This window comes from Notechis scutatus, chromosome 1 (genome assembly GCF_049901735.1).
Source record: "Notechis scutatus isolate UNSWTSFEM ecotype Mainland chromosome 1, rNotScu1.2, whole genome shotgun sequence".
NCBI lineage: Eukaryota > Metazoa > Chordata > Lepidosauria > Squamata > Elapidae > Notechis > Notechis scutatus.
In genome coordinates this window covers 228,702,215-228,721,840 of record NC_142009.1, presented here as the reverse complement: position 1 = coordinate 228,721,840, position 19,626 = coordinate 228,702,215, and the positions used below count along the sequence as shown (strand labels likewise).

At 39.1% G+C, this 19,626-nt stretch overlaps 1 protein-coding gene across 1 annotated transcript in view; it reads right to left on the bottom strand.

Annotated features, from left to right (window-relative positions):
• P2RX3 (purinergic receptor P2X 3) overlaps positions 1-11,604 on the bottom strand; it is a 35,452-nt gene extending 23,848 nt beyond the window's left edge. The window contains exon 1 of the mRNA XM_026683774.2: positions 11,370-11,604. Within this exon, the coding sequence (XP_026539559.1) occupies positions 11,370-11,503 (134 nt within the window). The 5' untranslated portion in view covers positions 11,504-11,604. The remainder of the gene's footprint in view (positions 1-11,369) is intronic.
• Positions 11,605-19,626: the final 8,022 nt, after the last annotated feature.

The following is a 19,626-nucleotide window of genomic DNA, read 5'->3' as shown; positions in this document are numbered from 1 at the left end:
TCTAGGTCCTCATTTTACTCACCTTGGAAGGATGGACGGCTGAGTCAACCTTGAGTCTGCTGAGATTCAAACTGCCAAACTGCAGGCTGCCAGCAGTCGGCAGAAATAACCACGGTGCCATCATAGCTCTGATACGGGATTGGCATTGTAAAAGAAAGTGAGCTTTTCTCTGGTTTTGTGCAAGTCTTTTGAGAATTTGCTTCCCAAAGGAGCTTGTTAGGTTCCTTTGGGAACTTTGGTTTTAGCACTATTCTGGAATAGTCCTCTATCACAAATTCTGGAGCAGCACCATTCTTGAACAGCATTACATGTAAGTTTATAAATATCCCAAACTGGCTAACTGGGATTATGGTTGAGAGATGTAATGGGAAGGATTATTGGGTGGGATGAGGAAGGGCTGGATGGTAAATTGCAATGGCAAAGAAATGCAGGCTGTAGGAACCAAAGTTGAGATATCATAGCGGCAATTCACATCAAGATGCCTTGGGTGTACCAGTGTTTGTGTGTGTGTTTTACGTTTAAATGTAAATTGGTTCTTCTTTTCCCTTTTGGAACCAAAGGTGATGGAGTGGGGAGGAGTTCCCTACAGTAATGAGTTTTAATCAGGAGGGGAAGAATTTTAGAGAGTTTTCTCATTGATTAGAGTAAATGCTCAAGAGACTGAAGTTGGCTGGGAACAGCATTTCCTTGCTTACCAGCTAAGATGTTGCAGTACTAATGATTTCTCTGGTCAGTTATTCCACTTGACAAACTCATAAGCATGAGTTTGTTTTCCTTTTGTTTGTTTTTTTAAAGATGGCTTTACTAGTCTTTCAAAATCTCAGCTCCTGAACACAATATCACTAGCATTGTCAATGAAGCATCCTAGATTGTGTCCACGGCAAGACTTCCATTCATTTAGCATTTATTTATTTATTTATTTATTTATTTATTTATTTATTTGTTAAATTTGTTTGCTGCCAGTCTCACCGTGGGGCTATTCTAGGTGGCTAACAATAATAAAAAGGAAAGAAATGAAAGGAGTGCTAGCAGAACAGAGGTAAAATAATAGAGCCATAAAATAAGCAATGAAAAAGGAACACCAGGAACATACATCAATATGATAAGCAAACAGATGGATGGGTGGAAAGCACAGAGCAAGGGGGAGAGAGATGGAGTCTGCCATCAATCCAGCAGCCACCTCCAGTGTGGAACTCACCCTTTTGGTCCCCAGGCCAACCAGCACAGCTAGGTCTGCAAGTCTTCTTTTGTCAGAAGAGGGAAAACACCACTTTTCAATGGGAACAGCTAAAGATAAGCATAAACTTATTTTCTTTTCTAGTGAGTGAGGACTGAGGCATGACTTTTAGCTCAGTCAGTGAAATACCTTCATGCAGCGACTAGAAGAACATGGGGAGAAGCCTAAAAGCACATTACTCCAGACTGCATTGATCTAATAGGACCTGCCCTTGAAAAATATTTGGAAGCTTCCAATGGTGCAAAATGCAGCAGCACGGGCAGTTATGCTGGCATCTAGATGTGTGTATGTTACACCCCTGCTCCATGATCTACATAGTCTACCAATTTGCTTCTGAGTCCAAGAATCTGGTGATAACCTATAAAACCCTTCTGGGCTGGGTTATTTGAGAGGTCACCTTTCCCCAGTGACAGCTATCCATCCCATCAGGTCCTACACAAGAGGCTTGTTGTGAGTTCTCTCTACTAACTAGAGAATGTCATCTGGCAATTATTTTGTTGTAAACTACTGAGAATCTGAATGGTTTAGTGGCATGTTATTGTTGCTACTACTATTACAGGTTAATAACATGATATATTACTGAGCATTCAAGACACAATCAGGGTATCCTTTTTGGCTTTTTCTCAACAACCTGGGGTCTTCCAGAAGAACTCAACTATGGCTCATATCACCCAATAAGCAGATTTATCAGGGACAATGGGACTTAAAATTCATCCCAAGACTGGCATACATGTTCTAAACTCTCACATTAGGTTATCTTGATTTCTATCTTTGGCATGGGAACAAAGATATAGATTTGTTTTTGGGGGGAAGGGACTGTTTTCTCTGGATATAAAGCCAAGAGATAGAGAGGTCTGGGCATCTGGATCATCAGATGTCTCACTCCTTACATCGTTCTTCAGTCCTCTTGTTTTTGTTTGTTTTTAATATTTAGCTCATTTTAATACTTGGTGTTTGGTTTACCACCATGACAGTTATCACATTGATTCTATAAAAAATGGAAGCTGAACAACTCCCCCCCACCCCCAGAAAAACCAAATGATCTGGTTTATTTCAATGTTCTGCAGTCCAGTCAGTGTCCAGCCCCAGATCTCAGACGCAAATATTCTCTGAGGTTTGGAGCTGAACTAAAGAGCATTTCCAGATGACCCATTTTTCCATCCCAACAGGGAAATGCCTGGGATTGATCCAGGGGAGTTTGATTGTTTGTGAATCTATTAACCAGGTGAAGTGAGCAGGGGAAATTGACTAGAAACTCACCAGACCTAATTAGCAACAGACAGTAATCGGAAATAGTTTGTTCTGAGATGGCTGGAGAGAAAAACTGGTTGATAGGGAATGAACATGCCATGCTTAAGTCCCAGGCTGTTTGTTGCTGTTCTTGTGTGGTTAGTTGATTTCAAAAAAGAGCAACTGCTTTGAAATAAAAGATTCCTTTTTTCTCAAAAATAACAGACATACATTGGGATTTCATGCAGGTTCCTGTTTTTGTTTGGTCACCAGTAAGTTCATCTCACAATGAAATTGAAACTGACTTTTTCTAGTCACCCCTAACTCTATCAAGATCAGCCCCTTGTTGAATCAAGAGACTTTTCGGTCTGGCTTACTATATGAATGATGGGTTGTGGTAGCAGATACTACCCCAGCTCTACATGAGTGCATACCAGGGTCGCATAGAATCTGTAATTAGGTTTTTCAATATGGGTTGGTAGTAACAACTTTGGGATACAAATCCAACCGCAATCTTATTTTTGCAGTCCCCAGAACTGTGCTGCTGAAAGTCAGCAGCAAAATGACCATTTTTCAAGCAGTGCAGTTTTTACAAATTTTATTTACAAGCAAAAGAAAGCCATTTAAATTACAAAATAGGTGTATTTAGCCTTGGGAGGCTCGATGCACCTGACTTCTGTAAACACTCTCATATTTCTAAGAGTGCAGAGGGACCCTCGGATCAGCATTACCCATTCCTCAGAAACTGCATATAATAAGGAGAGAGAAAAAACAGAGTGCCCCTCCAGCTGAAGAAAAGCGGTGTCTTTTTTTTATAGCTACAAGTTAGGTTATACATTTCTTTGAGCAGAGGCCAATTTTCCTGTGCTTTACTGAATAATAAGATAGTATTATTTTCTCCGTGCAATTCAAAATTCTGAAAAGTGTATTTCCCTGGCACACAGGCGGAGACACGTTTCCAACACAGTACATCCCCTTTGCAAGGTTTTCAGTTAGACATAAGTGTGTACTTCTCTGTTTTCATTACTTCTGGTATGGAGCAAACCAGGATGACTTTTCCAGATTGTGCAGCAATGTTGCATGATACTCAACTATCATTGGATTTACAAGTAGCAGCCGGGGCAAGGAGTACCTGTGTACAATTACAAGTATTATGCCAACTATAAAATAAAATATAAAATAAACTATAACATGGGGAGTCAACCTATTTTCCAAAACACCAGAAGGCAAGACAAGAAGCAATAGATGGAAACTGAATAAAGAGAGAACTAACCTAGAATTAAGGAGAAACTTCCTGACAGTAAGAACAATCAACCAGTGGAACAACTTGCCTTTGGAAGTTGTGGGTGGTCCAACACTGGAAGTTTTTAAAGAAGAGATTGGACAGCCATTTGTCTGAATAATATAGGGCCTCCTGCTTGAGCAGGGGGTTGGACTAGAAGACCTCCAAGGTCCCTTCTAACTCTGTTTTGTTAATACAATTGCTACCTTTCCTAAGCTGTATTTGGTGACTGTTTATCCACATCTTCTCAATTTCTCACAATAAGGCCCTTTCCCTGAGGCTATTCTTGACAGTTGCCCTGAAACTGGACCTGGTGCAAAATACAACAGCTGGATTGCTAACCACAACTAAGTATAGAGATCATATGATGCCTATAGTGAGATATCAGCACTGGTAGCTAATTGCTTACCAAAATCCATCTAAGGTATTAGGGCTGACCTTTAAAGACCCAAATGGTCTGATTCTCTAAGGCAGTGTTTCTCAATCATGGCAACCTTAATGTTTCAACATCCAGAATTCCTCAGTCAGCAAATGCCCACATCTTAGAATTGCTGAGGTTGAGAAGGGGCAGCTTTCCTATTACAAAAGTTCTTTAGAGCTGCAGAAGAAGACCTTTTGAAGATGCCTCTGCTGTCAGAGGCTGGGTTTTGTTTTTTTCTTCCAGCAAGTGGTAAAGAGCCTTTCCTGTGTTGCTATTCCCCAGATATGGAATGCGTTCCCTCAGGGCCTGCATTTGGCCTCCTCTTTTTCTGCGCTCAGAAAATCTGTAAAGATGCTTCTCTTTCACTAGGCTTTTAATAGCGGAATTATTTTAGTGCCTATTTTAGTGTCAGTTTTGAACGGTATTTTTAGCTTGCTATATTTTTGTGTGTTAGCTTTTGTGAATTGCTTTTAATAGTCACCAGGGTAGAAAGATAGAAAATACATCCATCCATCCCATAAATAAGGTACACAACAGAATAAAATCAGTGAATTATCTGAACTGGTGGAGGTGATTTGGGGTGCTTTTGTATTCATTCTCCAGATCAGTTGACTAATATAGCAGTTGTTGGATTTAGGCTGCTGTTATGCTCCTCTTCCAAAATATCATGGATGCATTTAAGGCTTTTGGTTCTGAAAAGCAGAATGATATGGGTAACTGAATTCCAATATAAAAGCCTAGGCAAAGCTAAGGAGCAGTGAGGAGTCTCAAAGGGGATGGGAAGCGGGAAAGTAGGCCAACTGAATGAAAATGCCAAGACAGAATAAGCAGCATAGCAAAACAAAGCTCCACCACATCACTTTCTAGATATAAGAGCAGAAAGAATGTCATCTTGCAAGCAGCAATCCTCTTCATGTCGCTGGAGATGGCATGAGCTATAACTGGGGAGCTGGCGTTATAACCCATCATTATACAGAGGGCACCAGGCTGGAAAAAGAGAAATCTGTTGCTAATCCAAAACTCTGTCACAGTAATGAAGCAAGATGATTGTGCTGCTTGTCACTTGAGTGGTTTCAACTTTTGAACAGTCTCTGGTTGAGTATACAACGCTCACACACACACAAAAAAAAACCAAACAAATTCATTTTAACCAGGACTTCTCTGTGGATATATGGGTGTGTGTGTGAGAGAGAGAAAGGTCTCCTTTTATCCATGACCAATTATTGCAATTCAAGCTTTTGAAGAACGCACTTAAAAATTCCACACATAGAAAGACAATTTTATCCAGCTGAAATTAGTTATGACGAGCAGCCTCATCGTTTGCATTCTGAGCATATGCTAATGCATTCAAGTGAACTTGACACAGATAGGTAGGAATGTCTCCTAAGTCACGCTGAAACCAATGGAAGAAACTATTAATAATTGAAGCCCTGTTGCTTTCAATGGGAGATGCAGGATAACGTTGCCTCTTGACTCAGAAGAGATTCACTCTATGATTAATGAGTCTCATGGGTAGCCCTTGATTTACAACTGGTCATTTAGTGACTCTTTAAGGTTAATGTACACCCCCCAAAAAAAAAAAAATACTTGTGACCTGGTGTTCTGGTGGCTGCCCTCCCTTGCAGTCATATGGCTGCATTTTGGTGCTGAGCAACTGGTTTGCATTTATGGCCATTTGCAACATCCCATGGTCACATGACCACAGTTTATGACATTTTTGTTAGAAATCAGCATTTAGTTCTGGTTTCTGGCAAAACAAAAAAATAAAAAAAACACCCTATTTGCTTATCAACCACCAGTTCCACTTTAGGACCACTGCATGTGCTTTAAGACCTCCACAAAAATGTCACAAAATCGGGTGTGACCGTACGATGACTTGCTTCATGGCTGTCACGACTCATGATCCTAAATACGATTGTAAGTCAAGGAAGTAACTGTACTCTCTAATAAGTATGCTGTGGCTCAGAGTCTTAGCTACAAATATCTTTAGCTAGAATTGGGTCAAATGCATTTCCGGCAGTAAGAAATAATCTGCCTAAGAAAAACAAAATTGTTCATCATCTTGATAGACTCCAGGGAAGGGAGCAATATTTAACAATCTGGTTCTTGCCAGCAACGCTGTGTTTGAGAAGAACCTAATTCCCTTTCTGCAGGGGGCGGGGGAATTGGTAGGGGGTGCTGCCAAGGCAGAAGCGCCTGTTGTTGTCAATGAAATTTTGTTTTTAACAACCTCAAAGGGAAGAGGAAAACGACTGCGGCACTCAAAAAGAGCTTGGCAGGGAATGGATGATGGGACTCCAGTTATTTCCTGCCATGAACCCCTTTACCCATCCATGTTCATCTGGAGAAATGCCTAGGAAGGAAGTTTGTGCCAGGTTAGGCAGACAGACTCATATTTCCTCTGACATGAACGCAGTTTCCACATATTGTATCAGTTCTACAGCTACTGACTGTATCACCCCTTTTACAATGCAGAAAGTGGCTTTTTGTTTTGTTTTGTTTGGTTTGCTTTATGTTACACTTCTATAGCTGCGTGGAGCCCATTTTATAGTTCAGAAAGGCTGCAATCATACAGCCAGCCTCTCTAATTACTGGGACAAATTTTTTATTTTAACTTGAACTATAAGTTAAGTTAAGCTACTGCAGATGGATTTGCAAGATATTTTGAAGAATGCTGTCTTTATCACAAATATCATAATATTTTCCCTTATGTACTGTGTTTTCCAGTTCAATACTTCCATTTGTTTTAAATTCATAATCCCCATCACGCCAAGAAAACTGCATGGATATTTCCATATACAGTAAGTCACCAAGAAATGAACCTGTTTCAAAAATGACGTTACTTCTTATTTTGTTTGCAAATGCGTAAGCAAATAAATAGGGGGAAAACCAGCAGATCTCCTTCCTTATGTCATATTTCAGAATTACCGTGCTTGCTATGATCACTCCAGCTTTCCTCTCCACCCATGCTGGAGTGGCTGCAAAAGCAAAACACTCCAGAAATAACCATAGCTGTCCCAGCTGCCAATCGCCATCATTTCTCAATTTTATCTGTTCTGGGTCACTGCAGAGAGTGCTGTCCAGATTGGGAACTGCTCCAATCATAACTGGAGGGTGATTAGAGTTTTTTCCCCTCTGACCTTGCTGCCATCCCCTTGCCACACATCACTGGTGAATGGGGAAAATGTCCACCAATCAACACACTGCAGCAAGAATGGAGGAGGAGAACTCACGTCAAGTCTCTGCCTGGGCTTCTGTAAGTTCATTATCTGCCTCTCTTATCACATCCCATTTGGGCACCTCTCAAGTTTAAGTCATATGGAATAATAAGAATTAAAATTAATAAATGTAGAAATCACCCCAGAGAGGGAAGAAGCAGATTGCCTACGATGTTTGCCAAATTAAATAGATTTTTGTAAAGCAGGAGAAGTGAAACTGACTAGCCCACCTCTCTTACTTCATGGCAGGGGGAAGTGATTGAAATTGAATTGAAATTGAATACAGGGAAAAGCTAAAGATATGCCACAAAAGCCCACTTCAACATCTCCCCTTATTTTCTGTGCACAGCAAAAACTTAAAATTAGGTTGCTGCACTTTAAAATAAAGATACACCTCCGTCCATCACATTGTTAAAACAGAAGACTTCGCTGCCCCTGTCTTCCTAGCATGGCATGGCATGGCATGGCATAGTGTTAGCATAGTTTTCATTTCCCATTTTAATAGCCTGGAGAGAACTTGGTTTCAAGTGCACTGGAGGGAGAAGATAATGGGTGTTAAACGGACTCAGGAAAAAAAAAGTGGGAATGGAGAGGGGGAACAATTTGACTAAGTGGCCAGAGCAGAAGGGATATAGCTTCACCTCCTGACATTCCCAAAATTTATCTGCAACACATCGGTTGATTGACCTCCCCTCCAAAATAAGGGATGACCTTGAAACTGTGATAGAATATAGCGTTGGCTTGCAGGTGAGGGAGAGTATTATTTTAAAACTGGCAACCTAATGATCACTTAAAGATGTTTGGTTCCTTTTTTTGTGCATCCATTTCGTAGTCTCAATTACAGTTACATTACATAATAACTCATATTATCAATCTAAAATTATATACCCTAGTATCACTATTAAACAATCATTTGACTATAATTTTATTCATTCATACTTTGCGAGATAACTATAATTTACTTAGTAAACCAACCGACACACTGTTTGTATATTTATGAAAGAAAGCTGGATGTTTTTATGTTTTGTTTGTTTTGTTTGTCTTTAAAAACTAATAAAATTGTTTTAAAAAAAAAAGATGTTTGGTTCCTTATTCAGTGATTAAATGAAGACATGATACAACCCACAGAGAACATTGTTATAGTCTGAGTAAAATTGTACCATCATAAAGAGGACATGAAAACAGGGTCTCCCTCTCATACACATCTTTCTTATTGTTGGGTGCTGTGGTGTATCACCTTTTCCAAAGTCTGACTTACGTGTTCCAAATACTGCAGAAAATATCTGCAACATTAAGATATATTTTTTTTAACAGAAGAGTTACAGAGACCACCAGGAGGCACCACATTACTGGTTTCATTTTTACTGGGACTCTTCAGATGCAAGTAGCATCTGACCCCTGAATATTATTTTATGGGGTTCAAGCCCTCTACAGGGAATTGAACTCACAGATATTCATATTTTAGATGATTATATTATCTACAATGCATTGCCTTGGGAGTTTTCTTTGTCCTGATATTCAGCAGCTACATTGGGAAAGTGCAGAAAATCCGTAGTATAAGGACATTTTTTGTGAAGAACGATTCTGAGCTTTGTTCAATTGTGGTGCTCACAATAAATGCTGAGACACAGAATTGATCCTAGCATGTAATTTTTGCCTTGGGAGCCAACTAGCGGATTTTAGAACTTAGTAAAAGTCTGAGTAGATACAATAAGCCAGTAATTTGACCATCCCTGCTGTGAGATGCATTCAATATGATGCTATCCTACTCACAATAATAATAGTAATAGCACATAGATTTATATACTGCTTTACAGCACTCTCTGAGCTATTTACAGAGTCAGCATATTGCCCCAATAATCTGGGTCCTCATTTTACCGACCTTGGAAGGCTGACTTGAGTTGGTCAAGATCAAACTCCTGGCAGTGAGCAGAGTCAGCGTCCAATATTGAATTCTAACCACTACTGTAACTATTCTAGCACACTTAACTGGAATATTCCTGAAACTATGGCTGTTTCTGTTATTACTATATTAACACAGGGTCTTAGTAGAAGTGGCTTTGTAACCACTGCTTCCTCTTCCAGTTAGTTGCAGGCTTTCACCAGTGTCCTCATCACTCATGTCTCTGTAGCTGATTAATATTAATATTAATAGCTTCCTTTCCTCATGACCCTTCTTCTTATGTTATCTTAAAATGGGTTAAATAACTTCCAATTTCCTAACATGCCTTCCAACATATTTCTCATCTCATATAGTAGTCCCATGTGCCTTTTTCTCCCTCACACATAATTATAAGTAACATTTTCTGTGGAATGCTACAATACTCCAATTTTATTTCAAAGAATCCTCCAGAGGTGCTTATAGGTAAGGTTTTGAATTATGCCATTGTGCCTCCTTCTTTTAAAAATGTTGTATTGGTGGCTATCCAAACTTTCCCACCATTTCTTTCATCTTTTCCTTACTATTCACATTAAAAAAAAAAACCACCACACAAAATAATCAGGGAGGGGAAGACTGGCTTCACAATGCTTTTTCATTGGCACTGAGCCAGAAGACCTTAGTCTGCAACTATCCTTAGGATTTAGGGAATTCCTCCAATACATACTAAGGCAAAATATCATCCCATCAGAAAAACTGTTACTGAATTTTTGCTGCTTCCTGCCTACATAATCTTCCATGAAGCACTGAAAATTATCTTAAACCAGGGATTGTCTGCTTGTCCCTCTACCCAATATTCTTTTCTCTGTTAGAGTTGCGACTTCCAGGCAGAGCATACTGCTGGAACGTTTTCACCAGAGATATCCAAGTTTGAACAAAAAAAAAAACCCTCCCATATATAAAGCAAGGATTTTATCATTGAGGTATGATTTAAGTGATTGTGCTATTCTTCCATTCCCCCTCAAAACTTCTCCCTTATTCAGAATAGGCACTGGTTACCATATGGAATGATAAAGTGCCACCAATTTATTTGCCTCTTGTCTGCCTCTCCGCTAAAGTCCACAGTGCACACAGAGCATGAATTCACACTATTATTGGTAACATTTGGCCATAAGGTGATATGAATGTTATCACAGCACCACAAATTGATATACGGGAGCACAGTAAAGTAAGCCTTGATCTGCAGCAGATTATAAGGCTGCTATTATCGTCTTGTTATCAAATTGGTAAGTTCAAATCTGAGATAAGGGTGAAATAATTGTTCAAAAACGTTCACTCACTTTCACTCATACCTTCATTTCATTAGTTCCTTTGCCTTCAAATGTCCAAAAAGCTCTAACTGTCTCTAAATGATGCATAACAATAACAAAAAAGCAAAATAATTGCACAGGAAAGCAAAATTAAATACTGACAGCCCTTCTTTACTTCTCAAAGTAATTGCCTCTAAATTAACAATAAGATTTGCGTAGCTTTCACTTAGAGGATTGCTAGCTGAGGAATCTAGACCTTTCAGATAAAAATTCTTCTACTTCTTCAAAAAGAAAAAGAAAAACAACCTGTCTTCATCACCGCAGAATGGAGCAATTTGCAGCTTGTTACCTGTCCCTACCTGCAGGAGGAGACATTGGCAAGCAACCTCATGAGACAGGAGCTTCCCTCCATACACTCCTTTTTTCAGACCTGGCAGTCATAGAAATATGGATTTCCGAAAGCTTAAAGATAATCAGGATGCAAATTCTTACCTCTCTCAAATCTTCTCCATGCTGATGACCCCATGCACTTGAACCCACACTGAGGACTCCACATGGTCAGTCAAGCAGCCTCACCCTGCTTTGTTTTTCACCTTTTCACAGTCAAGTGTTTAGATATTTTTCTTCCTCCGCTGCATTCTTCCCACCCCCTCGATTAAACTTTCTCCAATAAAGAAATCTTTTTTGAAAAGTGATATCTGCAGGTTAGGCTCCTACCTGATATTTACATGCTCCCCCAACCCAACCCCAGGGTAGGAGATATCACCCCCAGTTGCATCTGCCTTCCCTCACCCAATGAAGTATGAAATGATGAGCAGCTGGACAGCCCGGTTGATCACGCCGATGGTCCAGCTCTTGACCACCACCGATTTGGTGGTTTCATAGGTGAAGAAGTTTGCTAGGCACGTCATGCTGGAGGAAAGCATGGATACTGAGGAGCAACTCCAAGATCCCCTGCAAGCCAGAGGAGAAGGCCAAGGGTTGCAATGATGAGGACAGGAACAGACACCAGTGGTGCAAGCAGCGCTGGCTGAAAGCACAGAAGACACTTCCAAAGGATATCAAGTTGGCTCCTTCCAGCTCTTCTCTGCTGCAACTCTGGGCCAGCCTGAAGTGCAGGGACCCCTTTAATAAGGTCTTACTCCTGTCTCCACTGAACACTATAATGATGCTGTCAGAGAAAGGTGGGGCTTCCCAGCTCATCAGTTACAAATTGGATTCTAGCAAGTGTGTAGATGGAAGACATCTTAGCATTAAATAATGAATCCGCAAGTGCTGCATTTTCTTGAGTGGTGTTCCAGCCCTACAGACGCTGCTTCTGGGAGTGCTGGGAACTTCACACAGTCGGAAAATGGGGGAAGGGAATCACAAACAAAAGAGGAAGGTTGAAGAACAGTTTTCCTTGGAGACCACATTGAAAAATGGGAGGGGTCCTCACACAATCCTGTCTCCCCTCGCCTCCCAAGAGTCTCAGATCAATGATAGTGAGAAGAGCTAAGTAACTGGATATCCGGTGAGAATATTTGTCTCCAGGTACATCTTTCAGACTCCTTTCCGAAGGCAGCATGTGGAGCTCTTTCTAAAGAGCAGTGGTGGGTTCAGACTTATTCATGTTCCTACTGGGGATGAGAGTGGATGCACATGTGCTTTTTAAATATTAATGTTCACCATTTCCACAAAAGCAACTTGTATGGTCGTCACTTTGGTGATATATCTGTAATGAAAGCAGTTTCGTATCGCCATCACAATGGCTCAGTGATGCTATAAATCATGAGTGTATAAATGCTGGGACGGGGACACTTCACTCATCCTCATAACTGAGAGGCAGTAGTGAAGTGCTAGCATTCGTGGGGGGAAATGCTGATTTCAGAGAACGCTGATTGTACTTGTAGTCCTTCTTCTGTCTTGGTGCCAAAGAAGAATGCGGGGGGTGAGATCTGCATGAGAAGCAGGAGGAAAAGAGGTAGGGTGGGATGCCTCTTCTGCGGCAAATAGCTGGCAGCAGATGGCCCATCGGGGGTTTTATTTTTATTTTTTTGCTCTTAATTGTCTTATCCAATGGAGTGGTCATTCCATGGAATCAAAGTATTGGCAGCCAAGGAGTCTTTGCTCCCTTCCTTTTAGTCACTCTTTCTATTGTAGGAGTAGCAAAAGTGAGAAAAAGGGGAAGAGAATCTTAGAGTGCCAATTCTGCTAGCCATAAAAAAAAAAAAAAATGGAATGGTGCTTTCCCCCATGAAGAGCTCTTTCATGCGTGTCTCTTCCCTTGCCTCCCCACCTTTTTGTGTATGTGAAGACCGCTGGACACGAGAAGAAAATAAACACCCTGAGGCTTTGGCACCTTAGCACCAAAATGAAGGGGGCAGAAAGATTCACTCTAGTAGGAGAAGGGTCTGCAGATAGCGTACCTACAATAAAACAAACTCACACTCTGGGCACTGTCTTGACTATGATATACTGACTGAAGAACTGCATCCATCTCCCTTTGCATCGCCACTGGAAAGGCAGTGATTACTCTTTTGTGGTAGTGGCTCTTTTTGATGCCAAGAGAACCAGTCCTAAAAAGCCAAGTTCCCCTGCTTCTCCAACCAACCCTTCACTGCATGTTCTCTAAGTCCACATTATTATCACTGACAACAGAAAGCCCACTTCTCTGGTTCTCTCTTCTGCTGACAGGACTGGTGTTGAAGGACTTGCTTTTTGTCTTCTTACTTCTGATGCCATCTATGGGTTAGCAAGAGAAGTGGGCGAGAGAGAGCTATTGGCAATCTCTCTGTTTCTCTCCTGGTTTTCTTGCTGCCAACAGACCCAGTTTGTTCCCAGCTGTGAACAGCCCAGGTTCTACTTTATTTCCACTTATATTTGGATAAGCAGGCGCCCTAGTTTTACAGAGTCTATTGACATGCAGACATTCTGGGCATTGAGTTCACCCTCAGTCCTAAATAGGAAAATGTCTCTGTTTTCAGAATTGCAAAGCCAGGATCAAGACACTTATAAGAGCAATAGCAGGACTGTGAAAGTCTCCGTGCAGGAAAACATTCATTCACTTCATACAGATACTTGAAGGAGAATATACAATGGCAGTGTGGGACACAAGATTAAACTTATATTAGGCAGGCTCTGTTTTCATAATGCTTTTGTACATTTCCTCCCTCTGAATTTATACAGGAATTATGGGATCAATTTTATAGATTATTCCCAACATATGATTGGAAGATATTTCAAAAGCATTTAATCCCCTGGGACATGGAACGGAAATAATTTCCCATAGGTTTATCAAAAGGAATCTCAGTTATTCAGGGCTTGAAAGATAATGATCGGTTCTTATGCATAGAAACATAACCAATACAACAATTATAAAATGTGTGTGAAATGCTTTACGTGAGATCATCCACCAACATCCAAGTTTGATTCCCCCACTCAACAAAGTTTGAATACTGGTTAAACAGATGTGACAAGAAGGGTGGGGGTGTTGAGCACTTTAAAAGAATGACATATTTCACATAATCCAAAAATTCAAGCCCCCCACCCACCCCGGCATCATGCTACTCCATCAAGCCCAGAAAGGACAGAAAAAAGTGTATAGTATCAAGAATTGTGACCAAATTTCCTGGTTATATCATTGAAAACTACCCAATATACAGTAGCTGAATCAGCATATGAAAGAGAGACACATTTTGAAAAAGCGATTTCTCTTCCTTGTATTACTATGATATCGAAGTCTCAGAGAAGATGAAATCTAATGCTGTGGAATTGGTTCTGTTGTATTCCCCAGGAGAAAAGATTTCAGAAATATTGTATCAATGACTTTTTTTGTAGAAAGAAAGTGCCCTATGTCCTGTGATTCAGAGGTGGTATTCAGCAGGTTTTGACCAGTTCTGGAGAACCGGTAGCGGAAATTTTGAGTAGTTCAGAAAACCGGCAAATATCACCTCTGACTGGATATTTTACAGTATCCTTCCCCTGCCACGCCCACCAAGCCATGCCCACAGAACCGGTAGCAAAAAAATTTGAATCCCATCACTGCTGTGACTGTGCTTTATTAGCTGTGGCAACTGCTTGTTCCTGCAGTTTTGTTGGCAAGATTTCAGAAATGGTTTGCCCTTGGGCTGAAAGAGAATGTCTGGCCTAAGATCATCCAGTTGGCTTGCTGCCTAAACTTTCTACTCCTATATGCTTAACAACTAGGACAAACTGGTTCTCTAGAATTAATAATACCTATATCATTTGGATAATTTGTCACCCCAGGACGTGGGAATTACAGAGCAATGCTTAATTAATAAGTAGAACTGTATGGCAAGTGATTTTTTTGGGGGGGGAAGAGTCTAATTTCCACATGCCAGGTGCAGGGTTTTGCTCTAGCTCCCCAGTTTTGTAGAAAATAATTTTGCTGTAGCAATTATATTAGAGCCTAAAATGTTCTATAACTGCTGAAACAAATGCCAGAGAATTAATATACACCAAATTAGGATATTTTTTTCCTGTGCTGTTCTATCACCTTCATGTCTCCAGATCTTCAGATTCTATAATCTGAGCAACTCAATGATTTTTATTGCAGATTTAGGAATCTGTTAGATAGTTCTAGGTAGCGGTAAACTAAGAAATACTAAGTACAGTATTTCTGCGAGACATGCTTTTCATGGTTATTTCAAATATATGTTAAATGTAGAACTGTTGTTAAAGATTCTCCCTAGGAAGAAATGTAGATTGAGGCATTGTAGCAGAATCAGTGAAGGGGATCTTACTCATACAATATAATTTTAGGGGCGCCTCTTACAAACACTTCCATGTATATTTGCTGAAGAATCCTAGCAAACAGATTCACTCTAAGGAGGAATATGTAGAGCATGACAGAGAAAGATGTGAAACAACTAAGAGAGACTGACTGATTTGTACAGTGATTTAACACATCATCTTTGTCAAAAACTGCAGAATTGGCAACTTAGTGGCTGTGTTTGCCTAATTACTAACAAGTGTAATAAAGTGTCAATTACATATAACTGACAACAAGAAATACGAAAAACCAAATTAAGGTTTAAGCTGAAATGGTTGAATCAGTTAAAACTATTACATAAATTAATATTTATATTAATTAGTAAATTTAACTTTTTAAGCCTTATGTTGACCAGCTTCTTTTTCAGTAATACTGGATGTAAATTAAACATTTGTGACTGTCAATGATTGAGACACCACAAGATCGAAGAAGAAAAAGTGACTGAACCAGTGGCACTATCACATAAAATATGAATGATTTTAAGCTAAGGAAAAACATGAGGGGAAAGTGTTTTAAACCAAACATATATCAATTCAAAGAACGACTTTGCCTCTTTAGTAATCAACAAAAATCCAACTTGAATGATTAAAGGTATATGACTTTTTTCCCCACGTATTGTCTCTTGGGAAAAGTATTTCCCAATGTTTTCACAGCTCAGCAATTATTTATCTATTGCAGTTGAGATTTACTGTTAGAGTGAGCAAAAATTAAGCAGTGGTACTTCCTCTATAATATATTTCTACCCTGATCTAAAAGAGGGAAGTTGAGAGCAATTCCATGGAGAGTAACTGCAGCGAATCTCCCCTCTGGAAAGTTACTTTAAGCTGGTAAAACATTTATGCTCCAGATCTCTTTTGTCAGCTTGAGAATTACTGCCCCAGGGACAAATAAGAGATAGTACATGTGGGAAGAAAACAAACAATGCATTTTTTTATTGCAAGTTCAGACAAAGATTGAGTCTGGGAAAAATAAAGGCCCCAAAATGACTTTATGTGGAACTGTATTTTGAAGAAGCCCTGCATAAAAAGGGCTATGCATGTATGAAAAATTTAGACTTGGTGAAAGCACAGACCCACTTGTCAATTCAATAAGAAGCCTCACTTTTTTCAGGCTTCCTGGTGGGGGTGGGAGGAAAGCACAGCCTCTTAACTCCATGGATGAGACCCAATTCATGTTTTAGCTGACCTTGGGTTATTAAATAAATTACACTAGGTTTGGTATAGTGTGTTCAATCATAAAGCACACAATATCGTAAGCATAAAGCTTACAATAATACAATAAGGCAAAACAAAAGAAACCATACTGTTGTATGAGATGGACCCTTGGTAAAGAGTAGGAGATCCCATCAGGGAAGGCAAGAACCTTTGGGATGAGCTTGTTTTCTGAACACTGCCAGGAAGCACAGTCTGTACAAACTTTTGTTAGCATGGTGGCTCAAAAGATGGCAGGGGCACTATTTTATGTGATTCTCTTCTTCCCTTTCTTACAGTTGAGAAGTTGCTCCCCAAGGCCCTCCTTTGAGGGAGACCACAGGGCTCGGCTCTTTCCTGTCCTGTTTAACATGAGACCACTGGGTAAAGCTGTTCACTGGTTTATGATTTGGTATCATAGTATGTTGATGGTATCCAATGATATCTTTTGACCTCCAGACTGGCTAGGTGAGGCTGTTGATGTTTTGTCACAGTGCCTGGAGACTGTGGGGATTTGGGTAGGGAGGAACCATCCTACCAAGAATGAATGGCTGTGATGTAACCTGGTGGAACTTTAAACATCAAATGTTTAATGTGGGCATACATTAAATAAATGAATAAATAGATCCGCTTAAATAATTGCTCTTTCCAGACCATCAATAGAATCAATAACCTTTGATTTTTAAAAGCTATTGGATCCAGACATTGTTTTCAAATTATTCTGAACATATTCTGATCTCCAATATAAATTCTTGAAAGGTGCCTGTGAGATCAATTTCCTTTAGATGTTACATGGAATTATTATTATTATTTTTAAACAAATTTTATTAATTTCAAAGACAAACAAATCATCATCAACCATTACATATTTGAACCTTTTTCCATTATAAATTTTACAAGTCAGATAAAACCTTATTTTATACAATATAATTCTATTTTAAGCCATTTCCATATGAGCATAAAAATACCTCTTATCCAATTTCTCTTTACTTCTCTTTACTCTTATTCAATTTCACTATTATTATTTCATCTATTTCTTTCTGACTTGGTTACCATTATTCTCATTCTGTATTTCTACAAGGTTTTATTAATTCTCCCAAAAACATAAACACACAACAAACAAACATATAAAAAATCTTTTAGGAAAGTAACTTGGCTCCAGGTACCTCTCTTTACATGGGCTTCAATTATATTCATGCTCATCTTACATATCATTACCTATTTTATTTACCATTCTATATCTTCTATATAAACTTCTCCACACATTTCACTTCTTAATTCTATCTTATTTAATCCATCTTAATTTAAATCATTATATTTGTATCTTTTGCCCATTCTTTATTATCCCTCTATCTCATTCCTTATAATAAAAAAAAAGAATTTCTCCTGAAATCACTAATCAGAGTATGATGCCTTTCTATCCTCCCCCTAAATTAATTAGATTAACATTTAAAATAACACCTAATACCCAATCTGATTCTGCTTGGTACATTCTATCTACTAATATTTTTTTTTTAATAATAATAAAAACAGAGTAATAAATCCAAAATGATTAAATACATAGTTAAATAATAAATCTAAATATTAAATCTTATAGCATTCCCATTGCCTTTTCAAAAAACAAATGCTACTATAATAGTTTTATAATAACATCTATACCATAGTCATATTAAACTCTTTAATTAAAACTCAATATTCTAAACATTCCCTTTAATATTTTATTAAATTTTAAAATCAATCATTATTAAACATTTCAACATTTTAATTTCTTATTAACTCTTAAGCCATTCTAATTTTCTATTTCTAATACAAATATTACAATACCCTCTTATGTACCTTGCAAAATCTTTTTTAAAGAAATTGTACTTTACCCTTTGTCCCTAAAAAAAATTCCTCTTTTCCCATCTAATTTCAAAACTTTGTGGCTTTTCTCCACCTTTCCCCTTTCTTTCTTCCCCCACCAAATCTTCCTACCCCCCCTTCTTCTAGCCTCTGCCTTGCTGGCATCCCTTCTCTGTTGTGTTCCCTTTTTCTTTTGTTTACTATCATTATATTTATTTTGCATCTTATTTTTCTCTTTCTTGAATGTTTTTTTAAATCTTAAATCCTTCATTTTCCTCGCTTTCTTCCTTCCTTCTTTCTTAGTTAAATTTTGAAATTCATTAAAGATGGCTTCTTCGTCTTCTTCTTCTTGTTGTTCTTGTGCCTCCATCTGTTGTATTGTTTGTTGATAGTTAACCAGCGCCATTTCTAAAAAAAGGAAGGCTTTTTCCATACCATCTTTGCTGTCTGTTTTTGTTTGCTCATATTCTTCCCTCAGTTCCTCAAAAGAAAAAGCCATTATAGATCTTTTCTTTTCTTTTCTTTTTTCCCTCTTTTTTCTTACACCAACCAAAATATTTCAAAAAAAAAAAAAAAAAATAGAGCAATCCCAAAATCCTCAATCAATCCAAGCCAAGACAAAGTTCTCCCTTTCTCTTCCAGGGGTAGTATCAGACAAAAGAAAAAAGAAAATCCAAATCTGTATTTTAAAGCCTTATTGGAATTATATTTCTGTCTTCAAATCCTTAAGGCATCTCCTCCAACAAAATCAGACCAGATGAATATATTTTTTGTCCTCTCCCTTCCGACTTATCACATAAAACTAGTTTTACCTGAAAAAAAAAAAAAACAGGTTTCTCAATATCCACTTATTAATTCCGTCGGGAGGGAGAATAAACTTTCCTTTCAGCACCTCAAAATTGCCGCTTATTTTCTCTTGTGGAAAGAATCATCCAAAAAGCCATAATTTCCAGGAATTATATTAAATGTATCTTAGAGTCCTGGATCAACCAAGAAAACTTTCACACTCAAAGGCTTTCTCCTCTTCCTCCTGCGCATACTTGCCCAGCTGCCAGCTTCTTTGTGGCGGCCATTGCGGACCGCCGCTGCACCGTCTTGGGAAAAGAGGGTTCTGCCAGCCGGGGAGGGGGTCTGCAACACCCCCAAACCCCTCTCCGGATCCCCCCTATCTTCAGCTACCCCTGCAGGGTAGCCTAGCTCCGGACCCGTCCGGATCGGAGCACCAAAAATGGCTAGCGCGGCA